Raw genomic sequence first — 24047 nt, forward strand, 5'->3', positions numbered from 1 at the left:
AAGGCTGTTTGACTAAACAAGGAAAGGCTCTTGGGCATTTCTCTTACTGCCCTTGCTAATATCCCACACTCATGCTAGTGTAAAATTATCCTGCTCATTATCCTAGCATTCTATCCTGCCCTCTATTTGTGAGGCAAGTTATTTATTCTCTAAATGCATAAACTATCATTGGGTGTAAAAGTTTAGGTTTGCTAAAGAAGCCAACCTTCCCCTTGGCAGACTGAATGATTCCAAAATGAAGGGTATGGCTTTAAGACTCTGGGGAAATATGCCTTCCAGTTACCTCAGAAACATCTCTTCTAGGGGAAAAAAAGGAAAGGAAAAAGAAGGAAGCAATTTAGAGCAAAGATGGTAAAGAAGAGCATTTCATGTGTTTCAGGTGCGAAGAACCTTTGGTCCTTCAGATGTTGTTGCTATTGCTACTACTGATTTACTAAACACCTTCTAAATCACCATCTCACGTAAGATAATTAAAAAACAGTTGAAAACACGAAAGCAGCAAACACTGTTAAAACAAGGCAAAAAACAGTAAGAAGTAGACGCTTGTGGTAAAAACCTCATAATCCAGCTGGGAAAGCCAAAGTCAGAACATAAATGACTTCAATTGATTCCAGAAAGTGCAGACAACTGGCCGCTGTTATATCTCGACAGGGATGCTATTCCACAGAAGAGGGGCAGCTGCGCCAAAAGCCCTGCTCTGAATTACTGTGGAGGAGGCTTCTGAGCACTTTGTAACCTGTAGGAGAAATTTCACCACAGACCATAGCAATCTACCGCATGGATAAGGGATAAGACAGTCTCTCACGTAACCTGGTCCAGAGCTTATACCGTGAACTGGGCCTCATAGCAGATAGGCAGCCAGTGCAAATCCTGCAAGCACAGTGTTACATCGTTTTCTCCCACAAACAACCTAGTTGCTATGCTGTGCATCTGATCAAGGACCAAGGTAGCCCCACATACAGTGCATTGCAGTAATCCAGCTGTGAGGTTACCACGTTTGCTCTCATCAGTGCAATTATGGCTAGTGGCCAGGGATGATGAGAGTTGTAGTTCAGCAACATCTGGCGCTCCAGAGGTTCCCCACACCTGACGTATACAGTTTGCTTTTTTACTTGTTGGGTTAAGCAAATCCAGGATTTGCTTGGATCAGATGATGCTTGTGACATGAAGGATGAGGACTACTGCTTCCTTTCCCCCCTTGTTGGATGCAACGGCTAACATTTTGTTAATTAAACCTGGATGCAAGCACTGAGGAAGTGGGGGAGGGAGCTTGTGGCCCCCTTGCTTTTCTCCCAGCCACTAAACTATGGCTTATCAAACTGCGAATTGAGCATCCATACCTGCCCACTGTGTCTTCTTCCTTTTCTGCACTTGCATGCAGAGTTGTGATTCCTTTCACCTCTCTCAAACCCCTGCCAAATAGCTTTATTAGTTAACTTGAATTATGAGGCCTAATTTAACTACTATTCTAGGCAGTGATGATAGCATGTTAGGGGTTTGTGACTGAAATCCTAGTTGGAACATGACAGTAGCTATGCAGAATGCAACATGGATAAGCAATTTGAATTTGCTTTCTGTCAAGTTTAAACTGAGTTGGAGAGAGTGCAAACTCTGCCCCTCTTCACTCTATTTATAATTTTATAGACTTTATAATGGTTTCCCCCCTTAGTTCTCTCCTAAAGGTTTCGGGCTTTTCAATCTTCCCTCCTAGGAAGAGTGTCCCATCCCTTTTACTGCTTTAATTAAACTTTCCTTTATCATTTGAGTAGTGATTGGCTTTAGAACCACACAGTGTACGGAGCATGTCTGTACTGTACAGTTGCATAGAAGCATTTATAATTAATTCCTTTTATTTTTAGTGATTTTTACCTAATTTTTTTTTATAATATTTTTTATTGCGTTTCTTTTCATAGTTTTGTACATTTCAAATTATACAGAAAGACCAAATGCAAGAAACATTTTTTTTGGTTTTTTTTTTTAACATTGGACTTCCCCACACCTTCCAAAGCTGCGTTCTTTGTAATAACATTATCAGCAATTTGTTACCTTATTTCAAACCTTGTTACAACTTTCAATTATTATGTCTCCACATTCAATATGTTGTATCTCACTTTTGATACCTTTAAAATAAACATAATATGTTTGGTTCACTTGTCTTCTTTTCTCATTTGTAACTTATTTTGCCATTTGCTTAATCATATTTACTAAAGCATAACATTTTCAATAACATGCACTATCTTAAGATTCATACAACTTATAATATTTTTGCAAATAGTCTTTAAATTTTTTCCAATCACCCTCAACTGATTCTTCATCCAAATCTCGGATTCTGCCGGTCATTTCAGCTAATTCCATGTAGTCCATCAACTGCGTCTGCCATTCCTCCAACGTGGGTAAATCTTGTGTCTTCCAGTTCTTTGCGATGAGAATTCTTGCTGCTGTGGTAGCATACATAAACAACGTTCTGTCTTTCTTTGACACTTTCTGGTCCACCATGCCCAGCAGGAAGGCCTCTGGTTTCTTAGGGAAGGTATACCTAAATACCTTTTTCAATTCATTGTAAATCATTTCCCAGAAGGCCTTCACTTTTGGGCAGGTCCACCAGAGATGGAAAAATGTCCCTTCTGCCTCCTTACATTTCCAACATTTATTATCAGACAGGTGATATATCTTAGCTAGCTTGACTGGGGTTATGTACCACCGGTATATCATTTTCATAATGTTTTCTTTCGGGGCACTACATGCCGTGAATTTTATTCCGGTGTTCCATAACCTTTCCCAGTCTTCAAACATAATGTTGTGTCCCACATCCTGTGCCCATTTTATCATGGCAGATTTAACTGTCTCATCCTGTGTATTCCACTTAAGCAGCAAGTTATACATTCTCGATAGTATCTTAGTTTTTGGTTCTAGTAGTTCTGTCTCCAATTTCGATTTTTCCACTTGGAAACCAACTTTTTTATCTATCTTAAAAACCTCTTGAATTTGAGCATAATGTAGCCAGTCTCGCACCTTATTTTTTAGTTTGTCTTGGCTCTGCAGCTTCCAATTGTCTCCAATTTTTTCAATTATTTCCCAATATTTCGGCCATTTGGCCTCCATATTGGGCCTTTTTCGAGCCTTGGGCTCCATCGGTGATAACCACCTCGGGGTTTTACTCTCTAGTAAGTCTTTGTATTTCATCCAGACTGCAAAAATTGCTTTTCTCACAATATGGTTTTTGAACAATTTATGAGCTTTAACCTTGTCATACCATAAGTATGCATGCCAACCAAAAGCATTGTCAAAGCCTTCCAGATCTAGGACATCCGTGTTTTCTAACAAAAACCAATCTTTCAACCAGCAGAAGGCTGCAGATTCGTAATATAACCTCAAGTCCGGCAGGGCAAACCCCCCTCTTTCTTTTGAGTCAGTTAGTATTTTAAACTTTATTCGGGGCTTTTTGCCCTGCCAGACAAACTTAGATATATCCTTCTGCCATTTTCCGAAACATTCCACTCTGTCCACGATCTGTAGGGTTTGGAATAAAAATCACATTTTCGGCAATACATTCATTTTTATAGCTGCAATTCTTCCCAAACAAGGAAAGTTTCAATCTTGACCAAATCTCTAAGTCCCTTTTAATTTCCAACCAACATTTTTCATAATTGTCTTTAAATAAATTCAAGTTTTTGGAAGATAAGTAAATCCCTAGGTATTTCACTTTTTTAACCACACTTAATTCTGTTTCTCTCTGGAACCCCTCTGTTTCTGTAGATGTCAAATTTTTGGTCAAAACCTTAGTTTTTTGTTTGTTCAACTTAAATCCCGCAACCCGACCAAACTCTGCTATAAGTTCTAGCACTCTTTTTGTACTGGGTGCTGTCTCCTGTAGTGTCAGAACTAAGTCATCTGCAAAAGCTTTCAATTTGTATTGTTTCGCTCCGACCTCTATTTTTACCTAATAAAGTGATTTTTACCTAATAAAGTCTAACACGGAAGTTGCATGTTTCTGCATAAGGTTGATATTTCGAGTGAGCTTTCCATTAATGACCCAGATACCTCATTCCTTGCTGACCCAATTTAGATCCCTAAGTAGTGCCTATGTAGCAATAGGAGCATTTCCCCCTAATGCGTATCACTTACAGGAAATCTCATTTGCCATTCTGTTGCACTTTCAACTGGTTTAAAGACCTGCCCTCCTGAAGAAAAGAATAACGTTGTGCTTTGATAGTTCCCATAGTCAGTCTCGCCAAGAACACCCTGAAGGCCTGTGCTTGAAAATACAATCCACTTATTCCATTGTGCTCTTCACCTTAGACTGCTGGGTTACTGGATTACTATCCCGGAGCCCTAACAAGAGGATGAAACTGTGAATCACAGTAATTGATATCGGGCCTGGTGCCAGCAGTCAGCCAGACTGGACACTGACAAAGACCTGCCAGGACTCACAAAGGCCTGACCTGCAACCCCCTTGCTCACTGCCTTTATAAACACCCTCTTTTTAGCAGCTGGCTACCTCACCCAGAATGCCTGGCTCTGAGAGGAAGACCCCTGGCCTTCTCCCAGAGTCCTGGTGGTAGCGAAGGGGCCAACGCTGCTGCTGCTGCTATTGTGTGGCAAATAATTTTTTTTAAAAAAATAAGTAACAAAGTGGGGGGGGGGGAGAATTGGTGGGGCTGTTGCCACAAAGAGGAAGATTGGTCTCGGGGAGGGACATCAGCCAAACCGTACCGAGGACCTACTGCCGTTTGGACGTCTTAGGCATGTTGGGAATATAAGCTTACATTTTAAGGACCCACTTGAAAGCTGTCTGCTCTCTTTTATCCATGTGTTTTGTCGCACTTGTCAGGTTGTTGCCATGCTAGCATTTAGGGTTAATGTTCTTTGCTCATGTGACCCTAGTAGATTATTACTTAGGATTTCAACACCACGTAGGGCCCTCATGGGATGAGTAAGCATGGAGCTTATTATGAATTTTGATGAAGTTTTGCCCTCTCATCTGCTGAGAGTGTGTGTGACACAGATCAAACATTTATTAGAAAATGAGACATATACAAAAAAAATTTCTTAAGGACTATTGTAATAATATGACGTCAGTGGCAGGCCTTGAATGACTTTTGTGGCATGATGGATAATTAGAAGAGAATATATTACTGATGAAAATTAACAAAAGAAAATGAAAACAAACAGTGTGCTAGATAGATTACGTGGTAGATGCATGATGGGGTTAGAAATGCAAGAAGAACTTATTGTGAAATGATGTAACAAATATTACCATTTTCTTTTTCTTCTGGACAAATCTTTTGTTTGTTGCTTCCTTTTCGTTTCAATAAAGTATTTAAATAATGATTAAAAAATACGTGTGTGATATCATATAGGTTGGGCTGTGACCAGTTATTGACAAGCTTTATTAACTAATCAGCTATTTAGTTTGTATTTTGTTTGCTAGATGGCTGAGTAGAGAGAGAGATGGGAGGTTTTTTATTAGTGCTGAGTAGGGAAGGGGGGGGGGTCCCTTTCTATTCCATACTAGGGTACAGAGATGGCATGAATGACAGAAATATCTGCCTCTCCTCAAGCCATCTTGTATATGAACGGTGTTGGTAGTCAGGCAGCATGTGAGCCGAAGACTTGCTCTTGCATCCTTCCTGAGGCACATAGAACAGACACACCAGAGCTATGGAGCTGGGTAGTTAAAAAAAGTATTCTTCTTTATAGCAGTTTTATGTCTACAATGATCAGGTCTTTCCTATTGCCACAGCCCTGAATAATGTTTGTTATTTCTAATCTTGGTGCTTTTAAGAATTAATCTCTTAACTTCCCTTTGAACCACAAGGTTAGGGTGTGCCCAGTGTAGCTTTAGCTTCTAGCACAGTAACAAAGTCTGCCTGCGGCTTGTAGATTGGAAGGGCTGTGGTTCCAAACTGAGAAAGGAGTTCCTGCGTATCCGCAGGGTGAGGTGAGTCACAAAAGCTTGTATTGGTTCCAGTGGAGCTTAGAACTTAAATCCAGTCTTTTGAATCTTTACAAAAACCCTAAAAAGTGTGAAGTGGGAGCAGTGGGAGTTGGGATGGGGGCAGTGATGCCACTACCAGGGTCCCAACTTAAATGGCAGGAGATAAGGTAAAAGCCAGATTGTGAAAGCAGCAAGCCACGTGGCAAGAAAAGCACCAATGTGGGTAGTGGCTGTTAAATCCGAAACCTGAGTGTGACCAGAAGTGTTAGAGACACTCAGATCTCTGCAGAATCCTCTCCCCCCAAAATGAGCTATAGTTCTTATGCTTTTTGAACAAGCTATGTTCATGCCCTTTGTAACAAATGATAACTTGACGGGGTCTTTACCCTGATTCCCAGCCCCTTCCTACTTTGCACACTGAATCTGTCAGCAATCAAGTGTTCAGCAAATCTGGCTTTACAGTGCAGTGCCTTCTGCTGAGAACACCAGCTCTCCACACCCCAAAGTCTATACAGGAAGTAAGAGTTCCTTTTGGCTCAGTCTGTCGTTCTTCGTTTTGCAGAACAGAAGAGCAATGAGCAGCTTAATTCAGGTTTAAGAAGCAGAGCAGCCTTCTGTTAACTGGTGGTACATAAGAGCATAAGAAGAGAGAGCCCTGCTGAATCAGGCAACCTAGTCCAGTCGCCTATGGGAAGTCTGCAAACAGGCCTTGAGTGCATTGTGGGTAGTAGCCATCCTCAATAAATTTGTCTCACACTCTTTTAACGCCATCCAAGTCAGTGACCATCACTATATCTGGTGGGAGCAAATTCCACTGTGTGAAGAAGTACGTCTTTTTTTACGTCCTAAATATTCCAACATTCAATTTCATTGGATGGTGCTGGGTTCTGGTATTGTACAAGAGGGAGAAAAACTTATCCTGAACCTTTTCCAGATTTACAGTATCCTCCTTGAGATGAGGGGACCAGAACTGTAGGTGTGCTTCTAGTCAACTCCTTTGAGTATCTGTGTCTTGTGGGTAACCCCAAACTACAAAGGCACACGGGCAAATCTAGAAATACCTGCTTCTTTGGGGTGGGGTTGAAAAATAGTGGCAATAAGTGTTTCTGATTGGTGTTGGGCCAGCTGAGAGGTACCCAACTGTACATTTCTATATATCTCCAGCCAGCCACTTTCTCTCCTGTAGTTACTTGATTTTAAAATCTCACTTTCCTTCAGTCTTTTGAATCTTTCAGTCTTTTGAATCTAGATATCTCCAGCCAGCCACTTTCTCTCCTGTAGATGCTTGATTTCTGGGCAACTTCTTCGTTTGCCTCAGACAATAAGCAAATGTGTGGTAGTGTAAATTGAGAGATCATGAAAAGAAAAGTGATTTTACCATGGATAATAAGGGGTACCAAGATGGTGCCCTCAATATATTGTTGGACTGTAGTTCATCTGCTTCTACTGGTGGAATAAGCATTGATGGTGTCATTCTGCACTCCTGAGTACAACAGTGGTCTCCACTATGGTAAAGTCTCGCTTCCCCAGACAATCTTCTCTTTGTTGACAAGAAGCCAGTGTATCAACCCTGACTCCCTCCAGTCATTAGCATCGGGAGGAGAGGGGGATTGTGCTCTAAATCAGCAAAGCAAAATGTTAATGTGTCCTGCTTAAGACAATTCTTCTTTTAACAAAGAGCCAGGTAATAAAAAAGACAGCAGATCTGAATGTTAACAACCAGCCACAGCACCTTTACACCCTGTGACGTAAAGTACAAAAAAGGGTTGCCAAAGTGTTTCATAACTACACCTCTGTCTGCTTGCGGTTTCTGCAAGGTTACTTGCCAGTTTCCTGACTTAGATCTTGGAACTTGCTGGTGATGCAACTTGCATCTTTAGTCGATAAATACAATAATGCAAAAAAAGATGTTTCAGTGAAGAACAGATTCAAACCCAAGGCCTCCTTTTGCTGATCACCTCCCTCTTTTACCCCTCTTTTTCTTTTCTGTAACAACAGGGTTACTTATTAGAAAAGAAAGAAGGTTGTATATTAGAAGAGAGTGAAGCATGTAGCTGTGACACCAGGTGAGCTAGCCTTAGCTCAGGCTTGAAAATAGCCACTTGCCTCGTTGCCTGTGGTGAGTCAGGATTACCTCCAGGCAGGAAATCTTTCTGTGCTTGCCCATATGTGCACAGTGTATGCAGCCCTGGCTCCAGTCTTTGATTCCTTTTGGAGAGGGATATGCTTGACATGCAGAAGTTAATGGGAAAGACTGGCTGCCTGAGACTTCAAAGGGCTTCTCCTGTTGGAGTAGGCAAAGTGCTAGGCTCCATTAATGGGTGGTGTCTGACTTGGTATGAGGCAGCGCGTATGGCAGGTTCATTCCCAATGTCATGTGACAGAGTCCATAGGTTTTCACTTTGAGCAGCAGTGATTCCTCTGGAAAGTGGTGACTGCCTGCTTTCGATGAAATAATACGTTGTCGAAAGGGTGGAACTTAGTGGAAGGGGAATTTGTGTGAAGGGGCGTGTGCAGATTGCAAGAGGTCAGCAGCATTCTGGCATGGTCCCTGTTGTAACATGACCGAACAGGTTAAAAAAAAAAAGGTCACATGTGTTGGCTGCCTGACCTGCTGCTGTTCAAGCTGTTACATTGTTTGTTTGTGACATATTGTTGTTTTCCTATTGTTTGCAGAGAATTAAAGAGACAATTCAGGGTTTGTGTGAAGAATCCTGAAAGTGTTTTCCCTGATCTCTCATCTTCAGATTGACTGATAATTGACAGGCCAAGATCAGGCACATATTTGAAGGCCTGGTTTGTTGTTTCGTTGCTTGTACGCATGTGGTCTAAAGGCACTTGAGGTCACCATTTGCTGTGGTCAAGCAGGCCTGGGTCTGGCCTGTGCCTGGATGGGAGGCTGCTTGGGAACCATATGCATGCTGTCTTGGGCTCTGTGATGGAGAAAAGGCAGGGTAGAAATGTAAGGAAATAAACAAATGTTTGAAACAGGCATGGGCCACCTCCAGACAAACAGAAAAGCATTGTGGGCATACACTGCGAAGCGACAATGGACTGTGGCTCCCTGGGAACCTTAAGTCATGTGGTAGGCCACCAATCTTCCAAAGTGGTATATTTGTAGGTGATCCATAATGCATCATATTTCCCAGTGTGCAATTTGCTTCTCCATCGTGATGTCATTTCCTGCTTGAGTGGGCAGTTTCTGATTTGTAATGTATCTGCAGTTCATCTATGTTTATTCCCATAATGTTAAATGGACATGTGCACCTTTGCGTGTGTGTGTGTGTGTGTGTGTGCGCGTGCACGTTTAAAGAATAAAAGAGAAAGGCAGGAGGATAGGCAGAGCCATCGTGACTGGTAATAATTCTATCTATCCAAACTAATGGTGGAAAGTTTTTTAGGTCTTTAAGAAGGTTCAAATTTGTGTGCAAGAAAATCTAGAAACAGAGCATTAAACTAGGGATGCTGAGTTACCATATATGGCTGTTCATTGGAGGTTCTCCAGCCACCTCCTAACAAACAAACAAACAAACAAACAAACAAACAAAACTGGTTAGATTGGATGCACTTCAAATTAGAATTTTCATTTAGATCATTAATAATTGCTCCTTTCATTTCCCCATCAACTGTATACATATTTCCATTTCAGAAACATGGTTCCACCATATCATGTGCTGGCCATTGATGGTTTGCATTGCTGCTTCATTGTGGGGTCAAGGGTTGTGGCAAACTTGTCAGAACAGGAAACTGTAGAAGCGCATCACACAGTGTTTCGCAAAGATAATTGAACCACAAAGTTGTGTGTGTGTAGTTGGATGCATCATTCCTCGGGAGGTCAAATTAGAATTTTATATTTGATTGAACTGCAATATTTACTCACTTTTTCAGTCAGTTTTTAAACAGCAGACTGAAAGCTCTCAGATGGTTAAATCGACTTTCCGTAAAAGCAAAAACTTGCTAAGGTGGCATAAGTAGCAGTAAATGAAAGGGCAGGAAATAGCTGCTAGCTGAGGGCATGTTTTGCATCCTAGAGGGAAGTGGACATTTCCGGGGCTGTCTCCGCAGCCTGAGTGACACCCACAGTGACACCCACATTCCTAATTTCTCTCTTCCCCACCCCCCTTTTTTTTGCTGACCTGAAACTACAGGGGATAGCTTTATAAGGACAAGAATGGTCGAGGAGATTTGGCAGGCAGGCAGGAGGCCTGGGTGGCTCAAGCCTAGGGGCATGGGACTTCAGGCCTGCAGATGTTTCAGGACTCCAACTCCCATTAGCCCCAGCCAGCATGGCTGGTGGTCAGGGATGATGGGAGCTGTTGACCAGCAACATCTGGGCCGCAAGTTGGCCACCTCTGTGTTGAAACAGAAACATTTTGTTATGTTTTTATGAGGCTGAGTTCTGGCAAAGGTCCTTGTGACCTTCTTGGCCCCTTTTTTGTTTTTGTTTATCATGAGTGAGTCGGAGAGCGAGTTAACATGGGCACTCGAGGGTTCCCGAAAAACATAGCCCTTGGGAAATGGGTCTGCAGTAGAAACAAAACAAATGATGCAACAGATAGCTATCACTTACCCAGCCAAGTGGTCACTGACTCAGGGCCTGGAGTGCTTTCATATTTTCTGCCTAACTCAGAAGCTCTGATTATAGGCTGATAGGTACATTCAGAGTAATCACATCGTTTACCCCTCTGGGATCTTGCTTTGCCTTCTCCCTGATGTAGAAATCTAGCCCAAGCAGAAAGGTTTTCTGTTTCCCCCCCAACATAAAATCCCATGAAGCTGCCTTATATTAGAGCCAACTGTTGTCCCATGTACTGGACAGTCTATCCTGATTGGAAGGTCTCAGGCACACAGGTATCTCCCCTACCCAATGCTCTTAAGTAGCAGTGTTAGATTTGAACCTGAGACTTTCTGCATGTAGCAAAGCAAGCCATGACTCAGAGTATTAGTGTTCCCTTTGTCGGTGGCAAAGTCTCTAGGCCGGGCTTCTTTTTTATACACATACATAGGAGCTGGTTTCATTATGTAATCTATAGGACTGCCAGGTTATTATCATTGCCAGATGGCCCTTTGTATTTCAAAAGGGATTGTCCAGAACCTTACAGCTGTGTCAACATAAAATGGGTGTTCCAATATATGCTGAGAAGAAACACAGTCAGGGATGGGTCTCGCTTTTGAAAACTCTTGCCCTGCCAGAGTTGCAGTCTGACAGCAGCATGCTGGGGTTGGGGGAAGAGGGAGGCACACGGTCCTTGCGCTTTCTGCATCTCTTCTGTGCCCCTTCCAATCTCTTCTGTAACCTTATGCAGTCCGTTCAAGAGGCACTTCCATGAACAGATTTCCCCCTTCAGTTCCGTGATGCAGAACAAGGGTGTCGTTCCCAACAGTGAAGGAGAGCGGCTCTAGGATCACAGGTCCGCCATTCCTGCTGTGTTCCTAGAGTTGTGCTCTTGGGAGTGAAGAAGACCAATACATGATGCAGACGTTCTGTCTTTGCACCCAACTCCTTTTATTTTTCCATAACCCATGAAACAGAACTATCTCCTCTTTTCAGCCATAGGGAACGTGGCAGAACTTTTTGCCCACAAAGTGCTCAGATCTGTCTCTCTGACCAAAAAGAGTGAGCAGGGGTTCTCAGAAGGAAGGAAAGCCAAGATGCTCGTAATTGTAGCCAAGGAGGACTGCCTGCCTAGGGCCTGAAGGGCCCTGCCCTTGCCTCCTTCCACTTGGCTTGGGACGGGGCTTGACAGGCTTCACAAGGACTGTAGCTGCTGCTTAGCACTGAGGACTCCTCTTTCCAACTGTTCTTAATTTTTATCTGTGTTGTTTTAAATGAGACCATATTGGCTGTAAGCCTTGTAAGACCTGCACCCTGCCTTACTGTTCCTTTCCCATCTGGCCTGGGAGAGTGGAGTGCTGACTGACTCCAGCTACAAAAGCTGAGGCTGTTGAACAGATTCTTGGGCTGGAGTATTGTTTACGGGGAGTTGAGGCAGCTGTTGCTGTTATTGATGTTGTTGTATCTTTAGTTTCAGATCTTATGATTTATGTGAAAATTGTTTCCATTAAGTTGTGTACTTTTTGATGCGTTTTATTTATTGTTTATGACTTCTGTTATGGTTGTAATTATGTAAATCTTGTCATGTTGTAAGCTGCCTTGAGCATAGGTAAAGGTAAAGGTACCCCTGCCCGTATGGGCCAGTCTTGACAGACTCTGGGGTTGTGCGCCCATCTCACTCAAGAGGCCGAGGGCCAGCGCTGTCCGGAGACACTTCCGGGTCACGTGGCCAGCGTGACATCACTGCTCTGGCGAGCCAGCGCAGCACACGGAACGCCGTTTACCTTCCCGCCAGTAAGCGGTCCCTATTTATCTACTTGCACCCGGGGGTGCTTTCGAACTGCTAGGTTGGCAGGCGCTGGGACCGAGCAGCGGGAGCGCACCCCGCCGCGGGGATTCGAACCGCCGACCTTTCGATTGGCAAGCCCTAGGCGCTGAGGCTTTTACCCACAGCGCCACCCGCGTCCCTGCCTTGAGCATAGTTTCAACAAATTAAGGTAGTGGTGGTGATGATGATGATGATGAACCAAGCGTGTGTGGGCCTTACCAAAGTATCTGGGTTGGCGGGAGAAGGTGGCAAGTTCCTCACCCTTGATTTAGAAAAGGTCTGGGTGGCCCAACTGCAGCCCCCTAGACCTCCCAGCCTCTCTCCAGCTCTTGGGAATCTCTTCATCACACCCTCCTCAGGTGCTTTTGCCTGGCTAGAATGCATCCTTGATAATTTCCCTCTCTTTTTTTTGGCAGGGTGGGCAGGTGTAGAAACTTTTGGCTTGCATGGCTGAGATGTATACAGCCCACTGTACAAAGACCATGGCTCTGCCCACCACTGTCCTGTAACCTCCAGAAAGTTGCCTGCATGTGGTTCTGGGGCTGCAGAAGGTTCCCTTATCCCTGGTTGTAAATGACCGATGCTGCGTTTCAGTGCCACATCTTTTTGCTGACAGTTCTTTCGTTTTCTCTGCCCCGCCCCCTCCAACTTGCAGAGCAGTTGGTGCTTGGAGCCTACAAAGAACTGTCTCGACGTTGGGATAAGGACTACGACTCATTTGTGCTGCCGCTGCTGGATGAGCTGCAGCCATGCTACATCCTCTACCGCCTGGACACCCAGAATGCACAGGGCTACGAGTGGCTCTTCATCTCCTGGTCTCCTGACAACTCTCCTGTAAGCCTCTGCTTTGTTTCTGCTTGGCTTTAGCCTCCTAGGGCTCAGAGCTGAACCAGCATGGGTAGCTGGTTTATGCAGTGGGTTGTAGGTGAAAAAGTAGGTCCTGTTCCCTTCTGGGAAGAGGATCATGCAGCCAATGCAAGACTGAACACGGTCCTTCCACCCACCAGCTGACATCACCAGTGATGGGCAGGTGGGCACAGTTTGGGGAACATGGCCTAGAGGGCTACGATCAGCCCATAGGCCAGGGATTCCCTACCCCTGGTTTAATATCATGTGGAAATTGGAGGTGATTCTTTCTCACCATGTTTAGGAATTCATTCAAAACAGACTTTACAGAACAGTCCAATGGACCATCACTTGATTAAAAAACAACCCTACAAACAGAGATGATAACCTTAAGGACTTAATGTATCCTATTGTTTCATCATACAATATTTCTGTGGACAAGGGTAAATACGGAGGGTTGTACTTATCTACTGCCATTTACACATTCTTGCATTCCCAGGCATTTGTGTGGTGAACTACTCTGAAAGAATCTTGCAGAACTCTTGCTCCTATAATCTCCGCTCTTATTAGACTAGCATGCCATCTGGAGGCCAACACAGGCAATGTTTTAACATGGCTTGTCATTACTGTGAGAAGTGCTCCCATTCTTTTTCCCAGATCACCCCAGGTTTCTTTAAAGGATCATCAGATAAATCAGTGGAAACATTCTCCCCCGTTTATGTATTGAATGCATTTCTATGCCACCCTTCATCAAAAAGTCATTACAGGGCAGGTTATAATAAAAATGGGTAAAAACACAGTTTGTACACTTAAGCCAACAATTTAAACACCAGAGCCAGCTGAAATAAGACAGCCTTTTAAAAACATATCTCAGGAGGAAAGGAGTTCCACAGCTGCTGAAGAAGTAACACCACAAATAAAGCCCTGACCCTGGTCACCACACACACAAGGAAGGGTAATATAAATAAATAAAATGCAGACCACACATTACTCTAAAATGGTTTTTGCATAGTTAAAACCTTTGATGGCTAGAATATGGAGGGTTTGTGTGGAGATTGACACTGCCAGAATTCTGACTATGGTAAGCTGAAGGGAACGTACGGCACCCATGTTTAAATCGGCACCCGTGTTTAAATCACCACCTTGTTACATTTTCTATGAAAGTGAAGTTGATAAATATTTTAATAATACAAAATCATAAAACTCCTAAATCAGCCTTCCCCAACCTGTGGCCTCCAGATGTTGTTGGACTCCAGTTCCCATCAGACCCAGACAGCATAGCCAATAGTCAGGGATGCAGCAACATCTAAGGGGGCCTCAGGTTGGGGAAGGTTGCTGTGAATCCTTGGGGCTCCCATATGAATTTGCCTGTATTTTGAGATTTTCCGTGGAGGTTCTGATCTGGATCCTTTTCTTCTCTTCAGTGTAGTGTATGGTTACTCTCTGGAACAAGGTCTTTTTAACAGTGGCACCAAAAATGCTGCCAGAATTGTGGAACTCTTTCCTGGGAAGTTTTACTGTGCTAACATTTAGACAGGCAGCAAAGGAGGTGCTTTTTTCAGAAGGTCTGCAGGACTGAGTTTGAGGGAATACAATATGTGCGTCCTGCTGACTTTCTTTTTACCATTTAACTAATGAGTTACTAATTTTCTTCTGTTCTGCTTGTGGCATTTTGCCTTATTCATAGTTATAAAAAATATTTGGATTTTAAATTTGAGCTGCTTTGAAGATTTTTATTTTTAATTCAAATGGCAGAGTGTAAATATTTTTATATTGAAATACGTATATTTCTGTGTCTTACCTGTGCTAACAGCATTCATATTTAGCCACCAACAGTATGAGAGAGGGTCAAGTTATTTTTTTTCCTCGGCCAGGGGTGGAGGTTTACCCAAGTATCAATAAACTTGAATATTTTGCCCAGTTATTAAAACATAAAACCCTGCTAGCTGTGAAGGCAGTTAAGGTAAAAAGGTTACAGTAATAGGAACAATAGTTGCTAACCATCCCCCAAGTCCTGATGTTGAACTCTGTGATAAGATCATCCATAATACCTCCTGGGGAATAGCTGCCAGTTCAATTGACTCTGTGTAATTGCTTATATTGGCAGCCCTATAGATTTTATACTTGCAAGCCCTCACATGGTTGACTATCTAGTCTGTCTGAATGTATTTTGGAACAGTAGTTAGCAAGGGGACATATTCCTTAATAAAGAATGTGCTCAGAACACACAAATGTAAAACCCTGCAGTTACAACATTCCATGACCATTGTAATTGGGAGACTGGGCTACCTTTGAAGGTGACTCGGAAACTACAACTCATCCAGAATGCGGCAGCTAGACTGGTGACTGGGAGCAGCAGCCGGGACCATATAACACCAATCCTAAAGGATCTTCACTGGCTCCCAGTACATTTCCAAGTACAATTCAAAGTGTTCGTGCTGACCTTTAAAGCCCTAAACGGCCTTGGCCCTGTATACCTAAAGGAGCATCTCCACCCTCATCGTTCACCCTGGACACCAACATCCATTTCCAAGGGCCTTCTGGCAGTTCCCTCATTGTGAGAAGTGAAGTTAAAGGGAACCAGGCAGAGGGCCTTTTTGGTAGTGGTGCCTGCCCTGTTGAACGCCGTCCCATCAGATGTCAGACAGATAATTCACTATATGACTTTTAGAAGACATCTGAAGGCAGCTCTGTTTAGGGAAGTTTTTAATGGCCGATGTTTTCTTGTGTTTTTAATATTGTGTTGGGAGCCACCCAAGAGTGGTTGGGGCAACCCAGTCTGATAGGCGGCTTCTGCTTCTTCTTCTTCTTCTTCTTCTTCTTCTTCTTCTTCTTCTTCTTCTGTTTTCATACTCATGGAATGACTTGTCACTTGTCACTGATGTTTCTCTCTGTATGACCAGGTTAGACTGAAGATGCTCTATGCAGCAACCAGAGCAACAGTGAAGAAAGAGTTTGGAGGAGGGCATGTGAAGGACGAGCTCTTTGGAACAGTTAAGGTACGGCAATATGCAGCAGGGCCGTCAGGAAGAGCCTTAGCCATTGTTGTCTTGTTGCTGAGAACCTTACATCTAGAAAGCAGGCATTTTTCTGGGTCAATTTAACCCCCTCCTCCACACCCCCTTTGAGTAGTTTTCGGTTCTTTAAGGCAGAAGAAAATCAAGTGTGTTAACAGTAGTAATAAAAGCTTTCTGGGAAACTGGAAGATAAAGCTATCAGTGGCTACTAGCCATGATGGCTGTGTTTGACCTCCACTGTTAGAGGCAGTATGCCTCTGGAAGAGGTAGGGAGAGCGCTGTTGCTTTCATGTCCTGCTTTTGGGCTTTCCATGGGCATCAAGTAGGCTACTGTGTGAACAGGATGATGGACCTTTGGCCTGATACAACAGGTTTCTTAAGTTCTTAAACTAACTGAGATCGTCAAGTGTTTCCCATTTCCCCCCACCACACATTTATTTAATTTGTGATTATTATTATTATTAATCCTTTTGGATCCACACTTGGTGAGGGTCGGAGTTTGGGCTGTGTGGTCTTCATTAAGGCCCTGTCTCGTCTACCCTTCCTCTCCATAATTAGAGCAGTACTCCTAGGTGGATGGATGGATAGATAGATGGATGAAAGACAGAAAGGAAAGGAGGCACATAGGCTTAACATCAAGTTTGAGCACTCCCTTTTGGGTGGGTGTACTGATATGAAACTTGGGTAGTCCATGATTCTACACACGATGCAATAGCAAACCCTGGTTTGCTAGCCATGGTTTTCATGGCACTGTGGCTTTATAGGAAAGCACCATAAGGTGGCAGCATTGCTCATGAAATGAGATCACACTATATAGCGTGGGAGGAATCTTGCGTTTCTGTTTGTCTGCAACCTTCAGTAGTTCTATATAAGTGTGAAATCCTCAAGACATGCCTGTCATTTGACAGGAAATCTAATACTAAGCCCAGTGTACTTGACCGGCTAACATTGGACAAGTTCCTCTCAGTGGTGGCATATTTATTCTTTTAAGCTATGCCTTTTACATTGAAAACATTGTGATTCTATGCTGTTAACCATTGGCTGGTCCCCATGCCTCCAGCAACAGAGTCAAACTTGTATGGGCTTGTTGCCAACACCTGCGATCTTCTTTGGGTGGAGGAGTCTCTGCAGTTGGCCACAGGGAAGAACTGGAAAGCTTTTGCTTCCATTTTTCTCTAAGCACAGCCTAGCATTAGGTCTGAACCTGGACAAACAGTAGGTTGATTTTAACTGAGATTTACTCCAAATAAAACCAGCTTGATGAACTATGATTTATTAAGCTGGCTTGTTTTAGAAAGCCATAGTTAAGTTGAACCACCATTTACAGTTCAGACTCTGCTTGCCCTGGTTAATGAAGAACAGATGTTTCTTCACTTTTTCTCATGGATGCTCTGGGGGGAGAACACATGTGCCTGTGACTTGCACAGGCTCAGTCTTGTTGCACCACACCATGGTCTAGCATTACATACAAATGCATTCCATGCCCTTGTTTCTGGGTCGTAGTGAAACTGACCGAAGAACTCCTTTCCAGTAGCAGCTGTCAGGGCAGGGCGACATTGTTTACCTGACTTCTCAGTGGCTCATGGCGCTGCCAATTACTGAGAAGTGGAGAGCTCTGTGTAGGGGCAGTGGCCGGAGCATTGGGTTGATTCCACTGCTGCAGCCGCACTGTGCTGAGCTACCTGCTTCCTTGCCCCTCTTCTCTCAGTAACCAGACGTCATGCACAGATTTGGGAAGCCAGGTAAGCAACACTATCCTGCCTTCACCACCTGCCAGCCACTACTGCTCCTTTTTCTTGGATCAGTTAGCAGGGGTCAGCAAATTTTTTCAGCAGGGGGCCGGTCCACTGTCCCTCAGACCTTGTGGGGGGCCAGACTATATGGGGGAGGGGTGAACGAATTCCCATGCCCCACAAATAACCCAGAGATGCATTTTAAATAAAAGGACACATTCTACTCGTGTAAAAACACGCTGATTCCTGGACCATTCGCGGGCCGGATTGAGAAGGCAATTGGGCCACATCCGGCCCCTGGGCCTTAGTTTGCCTACCCATGAGTTAATGTGTTAAGTGCTCTTTTATCATGTTGGAAATAGGGACGCCCCCTTTTAGCAGTGTGTGCTATGCTGCAGTTTTAAACGAGAGCTTGTCAAGAGCGTTGATGCTAACAGTGAGTTGCTATTCCTAGCCCTGCACACCAAAGCCAGCTGATAACATTGACTGGAGTTGCCTTTGTGTGTAAGGTTCACAGCCATTGACCTATGTAGCCCATAAGAAAATGTGCCCCCGTTCATCTCTGTTGTACTTTGAACCATATCTGTGGCTGCTACATCACCACCTCTGTCTGACTACAGGAAGACATCTCACTCAGCGGTTACCAGAAGCACGTGTCGTCCTACTCTGCTCCGGCTCCTCTGACTGCAGCTGAACAAGAGCTCCAGCAGATCCGCATCAACGAGGTGAGAGGCAGCACATCGTGGCACTGATCCAAACGATTGCTTGGTGATCCTGCCCAGGGTTTTCCTTTGGCACTATTATGCCTCATAGAGCAAACAGAGCGACTTCCAGTGTGTATTCTATTAGATTGAGGGATAAAGCCTTGTTGCTGGTGGCAGAGAGAGGTGGCCATAACAGTGTCCCCTCCACTGCCACTTCTCTTTGGGCTGTGCACACTGGCTAAGGAAACTGAAAATTTGCAATATTGGGTGGAAAGCTTCTCAAGGCACAAACTACTATGGGTATAGTTTCTCCTCCCTGCCTCCAAATTTCCATTCCTGTGCCATTACCCCCTTGCAGAGTCTGTTTCTGCAGTTTCTCCTTACCTGCTTCATGCCTCGCTGTTGTGTTTTCTCAGTTGCCCACCTTTGTCGGTCCCAGAACATAGCCATATGGGGAGATGAATCCATGCCCCCACCCAGTGCAGTTCCCGTCACAGGCGCTGTCCAGTAGGAGCTTTGCAACCACTGTGCAGCCAGATTCTACACAGCAATCATGTCAGCACTAATTTAGGGCACAGCATTTAATCTGCCTGAACCAAACATGGAACAAGTGTGCTCCTGTAGCTTTCCGATGGCTTTCTGGCAAGATTTATTCGGGCAAGATCATTTTTGGTAGTCAATCAATTAATTCTGACTACTCTGCTGAGCATTCTCCCTTCTCACAGCCATAATGCTGGCATCCTACTCCTGTGGGGTAAGCAGTGAAGAAGGAGAAATTAATCCTGAGAGGGGCAGGGAACTTCTGGCCCTCCAGTTGTTGCAGAATTCCCAATATCTCTGACCATTGGCCATGCTGGCTGGGGCTGATGGGATTTGGAGTCCAACAGCATCTGAAGGGAACAAGTTTCCCCATCTCTGCTTTAAGGCAATCTGAGACCTTCATGGAACTGCGGTTGATATAAATTATCAATTGGTTCAGAGCTGAGGTCCTATTCTATGCCTGAGAGTGGGGAGTAGAATCAGATAGCCTTCCAAGTTTAAGCAAAAAATGCCATCCAAGTTAAGATGATGCTACAGCACTTTACAGGGATTTAGAAATTTATATGGGCCATTACCTTATACAAATGCAGTAACTGTTCAATAATAGAATTCTCAGTTTGTATTATTTCATTATCGCCTTCACCATTTGAGTCTTCCATGCATTGTTTTCTATTGCCACTTGCTCCTTTAGTATAATATGTATATACAGTATACAGACAGTTTTTCTTAACTGACAGGATTTGACCCTTGACAGCTCCGATCTCCCAGCCACAGATGATGGTCAACTCAAATGGTGATTTAGCAACTATTGGTGCGGCAGCCAGTGTTGTCATTTGCACCGACTTAAGCCTTTGGGATGTTATCGTTCTCTCCCAGAAGGGCTAATGCAGAAGCCTGAAAACAGGCAGAAATAAATTGCTTTCAGCTGTTTCTAAAATGAGCTTATAAGTGCAGTAAGATAAACACTTAAATGTGCGGCAAGGACTTTCTGGAAGACTTAACATTGTGTTTTTATAAAGGTGAGAGTGGGTGGAAAAGGAAAAGCAGGGAAGAGCCAGGAACGCCCTGTCCCCACTGCAGATGAGGGACATGGACTGAGGTGGGGCCAGTGGTTTCCCCCAGGAATAAGCCGGAGGAATGGACAAGAGGTGTTTAAAACAACAACGGCTGCGCCACATCAGTGAGATTGAGGGACATGGACTGGGGAAGAGAGTTGGTTTGGAGAAGTAATTTTTTTTGTGTAAAAAAATAATAAAAATGGTTTCTGTCTGTTAAAAAGCAGAGAATTAGAGTGGGTGGAATACAGGGGGAAGGCAAGGAGGATGGCAAAGGAACACTTGCGTTGGAGTCGAGGGAGGGAGGATGTGGAAGAACTACCCCAAAAACGGATTCTCTCTAAATTTAGTTTTGTTAAGTTGGGTCTCCCAAATTCCTCTGCATTTGTTTCCGTCTTTAAGCTTCTGTCATGGTCTAAATTTAAATCATTTAAAAAAGTATACCTGTTTTGCTCGGTGTTAGGAGTGCAAGAGAAGCACCAAATTGTATCGTGCTTTGCTGGAAACGCTGAAAAGGATTTGCTGTTCTGGGGGATGTTACTTGGATTGGCGTTCAGTCGGTGTGGACTGGAAAAAACCAATGCAGGATAATTTCTCCCTTCCCAAACTTAGAGCTCCAAATAGTGACTTATTTCTTGTCTGTGTTACTTGTTTGCCACACACCCTGCAGTATCTGTACTGACCAGGTTGAGGTCCGGGATGCTAGTAGTTGGGTAGCAATCTTGCCTCTAAGTTAGAGGTGAGTGTGTGCATTTTAGGCACCAAACATGTCCCTCCCACCCACCCATTTTTCGCTAATAATCAGAGTTTACCTAGAGCTTTGCGTGTACCTGATTTCAACGTTCTGTATGTTGGGAAAGTTCCATAAATATTGAAACCAAGTGTCATTTTATATAGACTACTGGAGCTTGATGTTGCGGTGTGGAGTGAGCCTTTCTAGTCACACGCTCTCTCAGGGCACTCCACCCCACCCTCACTGCCCCCAGTTTTCTGTCTACCCCCCCCCCCTCCACATAGTCAGAGTCAGCATTCCAGCTGACTAAGCATGCATAATCATGTTTGGGGATTTCCCTAGCAAAGGTTTCCTCCCCCCACCAAATATTTTGTCATTCTGCAAACCTTTCCCCAAGCCCACTGATGTCTCTCTCTTGAGCAAGTGTTCTGGCGCTTGGAGAAATTGAGATCGCTCACGGTATATGCAGATAGCATCCGCAGCAAAGTGTTGCAGTGTGGAACAATGCTGGCCGTGCCATTCCCCTCCCTCTTCTCCCCTAGTTCCTTTCCCTTCTCTCCCCCATTCCATGGCCACTGAGCATGTTTAGTTTTCATTGGGCTGTTTTTTGAGATTCACTTCCCCGCTTAAGTTTTTCACCTTTTTTTTTGTACATTTGCAAACTTTTGGGGTTCACCCAGACCTGATGTTAGGTCCTTTTTTGTGCATAGATGGGGTTGTTTTGGCTGCATAAGGACTGACACTCAGAGAATGGATAAATCTGATCAACTCCACACAACTTAGAGTTTGCCCATTTTAAAAAAATGCAGCTTACCCCAGCAGTTCCTGCCTTCCTTGATCCTTGTCTTGTAATCAGCTTGCCCTGCCCATTACAGTTCCACATATTGCAGAAGGCAATATCTTCAAGTATGTGCAGAAGACCATTCTTTCACCACCATTCAATCACAACCAGCCCCCTAACATATCAGACCCATGTACAAAAGATACAGCCCTGCAGTCTTTCTGTCCACCCACCTCTCATTTCCTTGTTCAGCAAGTCAGTCGAAATAATCCCAGCCCAGTTATCCCCTCTCGTTCCGCACCCTTCTCTGAATATGCATGTCAATATTTCTGCTGACAGGCGCCCAGCTCTGCCTCTGCCCATCGCCATCCCTGCATGGCTGAGTGGTTAGGACAGAGAGTCCTTCTCTGTTCAGAGCTTCTTTTTCCTGGGTCAACGTGCAGGGCCTCTGTTGTCACTGTGGCAGGAGAGATGTCAGAATTGGTTATCACCGGTGAAAGCCTAAACAGTGGCATCTCTCCCTGCCTCCCTCGCTACTCCTGACAACACAGAGAGAGTACTTTGTAGACAGAATTCGTCTGCAATTGCAACTGTTCGTGCTCCTGGTTGGATGCCATAATGCGCAAACAGAAGTAAATGAATTGTCCCTGGGCAGGCAGATACATTCTCTCCGTCCCCTTGTCCTGGGACACTCCGGAGCCTCCTGCCAGCATCAGAGGGATCAACATGATCCTCAGCAATTTCCACCTCCCAAACTGTTGCCCAGCTTGAGGGGGTCACAGGGGGAAGGGGCCTTCTATCAGTGGAGGGGACACCAACTGCTTGGTACAGAGTTGAGACATTGCTCCGTTTTGCCTAGCAAGTCCTTGCAGCTTCTCTCCCAGCTCTTGAGCCAAGGTCTCTGCTGACCCTCCATTCAAGAGAGGAATTGAGCTTGGGAGCTTATGCGCTGTGCTGCACGACGTGCTCTCCGTTTGGAAAGACATTCATGCTGGTGGCCCAACTGTAAGGACAAGATATTATGCAAAGCACCCACATTTCTGGGCTGTGGGGACCAGAAGCTCTGATTCCATCCTCCCAGTTTTCCATTTTGGAACTGATGCTACAAAGCCAAGGGACAGTTATCTTAAATCCCTCCTATCGTGCTCCATTTTGCCCCCTTTTTTTCTAGCACTGCCAAGGACTCATTGCACCCTCGTCAAGGTGCAGGGATTGTCCCCTCCAGCATGCACTCAGGTATCATTACCCCCTGATGCCTGTTAGTGGATGGAGATGCCTCTCATTAAAGACAATTCTTGCCTTGCTGCTTAATGAGACAACAGCTATGTAACCTTGCTCTGGAATGGATTTTCAGTCCAGGAACCAAGTCTCCTGTTATTGCTTAACTTGTTATTACAGAAGACAGCACTTCTGAGCACATACAGAACATCTCTCTCTTGCCACTGTGCCATCACAACTGGCTTAAGAGGTGCCTGGGTAGAAAGCCCAGGTCCAGGCAGGCTTGTGCCTTCTGTCGTCTTGTTTTACAGAAGTAGCAATGTTCTTGTTCAGAGTTGCCTTGCTACGAGCCTTATTTTAGTTTTGTTTGATTTAAGCTGCTTTTTGCCTGTGTCTTGCAGGGTAAAACAGCCCAGGTAAGTGCTTTTTGTTGCTTGCTTTCTATCCTTTCTCTGTCTTTCCAATTTCCTTGAGTGAAGGGCAGAGCTTTGACGACAAAAGCCTGAAATATGTATTAGTACTGGTATCTTTTCCATAGGGTTAAGTTCTAGTGACGCACACACAGAGAGAGGTTTAATTGGGCAATCTTTGTATCTCAAGGTGCTAGCATCATGTTAGGCATTTAACATGTAAGGGCCCATCCCTGTCCCCGGCTTCGCTAAGCCCTTAAAACTTAAGATTGCCCCTTTCTCCCTCTGCCTTAGCTTTCAAGCGCCCTTGGCATGTCTAACTAGACTGAGGGGCAGAATTTATTAGACTCGACAATTAGGTAAGGAACGCTAGCAGATCCCCATTGATAAGCCTCTGCTAGCCTTGACCTGTTTGTTTACTGGAGGCAAATGGCTGGTGATAACAGTTCTGGACCAGTAGGGAAAATGGCACACGTTATTGACTGCAGGTTTCATAATCAAGCAGTGGATTTTAGCTGATGCTAGAAGGGGGACTCTGCTTCTTTAAAGGGTGGTGATGGAAATCAGTGTGTTGTGAGTTGTATTTCTTCCATGCTTGCCTTTCTGTGCCTAACGCATGAGTGCCTGTTTGTGCAGTGCTTCTATCCTCTTTCACCCCAAGAGAGAGGTTGCTGAGTTCTTGGAGTGTT

General features: G+C 44.3%; 1 protein-coding gene across 7 annotated transcripts in view; it reads left to right on the plus strand.

Moving 5' to 3' along the window:
* The window catches only part of TWF2 (twinfilin actin binding protein 2), a 62148-nt gene that overhangs the window by 22612 nt on the left and 15489 nt on the right, over positions 1-24047 (plus strand). For 4 of the 7 annotated variants that reach the window (XM_028718757.2, XM_028718758.2, XM_028718760.2 and 1 more), the window contains 4 exons: positions 12977-13155; positions 16071-16166; positions 18538-18642; positions 23350-23364. In XM_028718757.2, the coding sequence (XP_028574590.1) occupies positions 12977-13155; positions 16071-16166; positions 18538-18642; positions 23350-23364 (395 nt within the window). The remainder of the gene's footprint in view (positions 1-12976; positions 13156-16070; positions 16167-18537; positions 18643-23349; positions 23365-24047) is intronic. The other 3 variants (XM_077924787.1, XM_077924788.1, XM_028718761.2) reach the window with 1 other exon arrangement.

The sequence above is a fragment of the Podarcis muralis genome, chromosome 2, assembly GCF_964188315.1.
Source record: "Podarcis muralis chromosome 2, rPodMur119.hap1.1, whole genome shotgun sequence".
NCBI lineage: Eukaryota > Metazoa > Chordata > Lepidosauria > Squamata > Lacertidae > Podarcis > Podarcis muralis.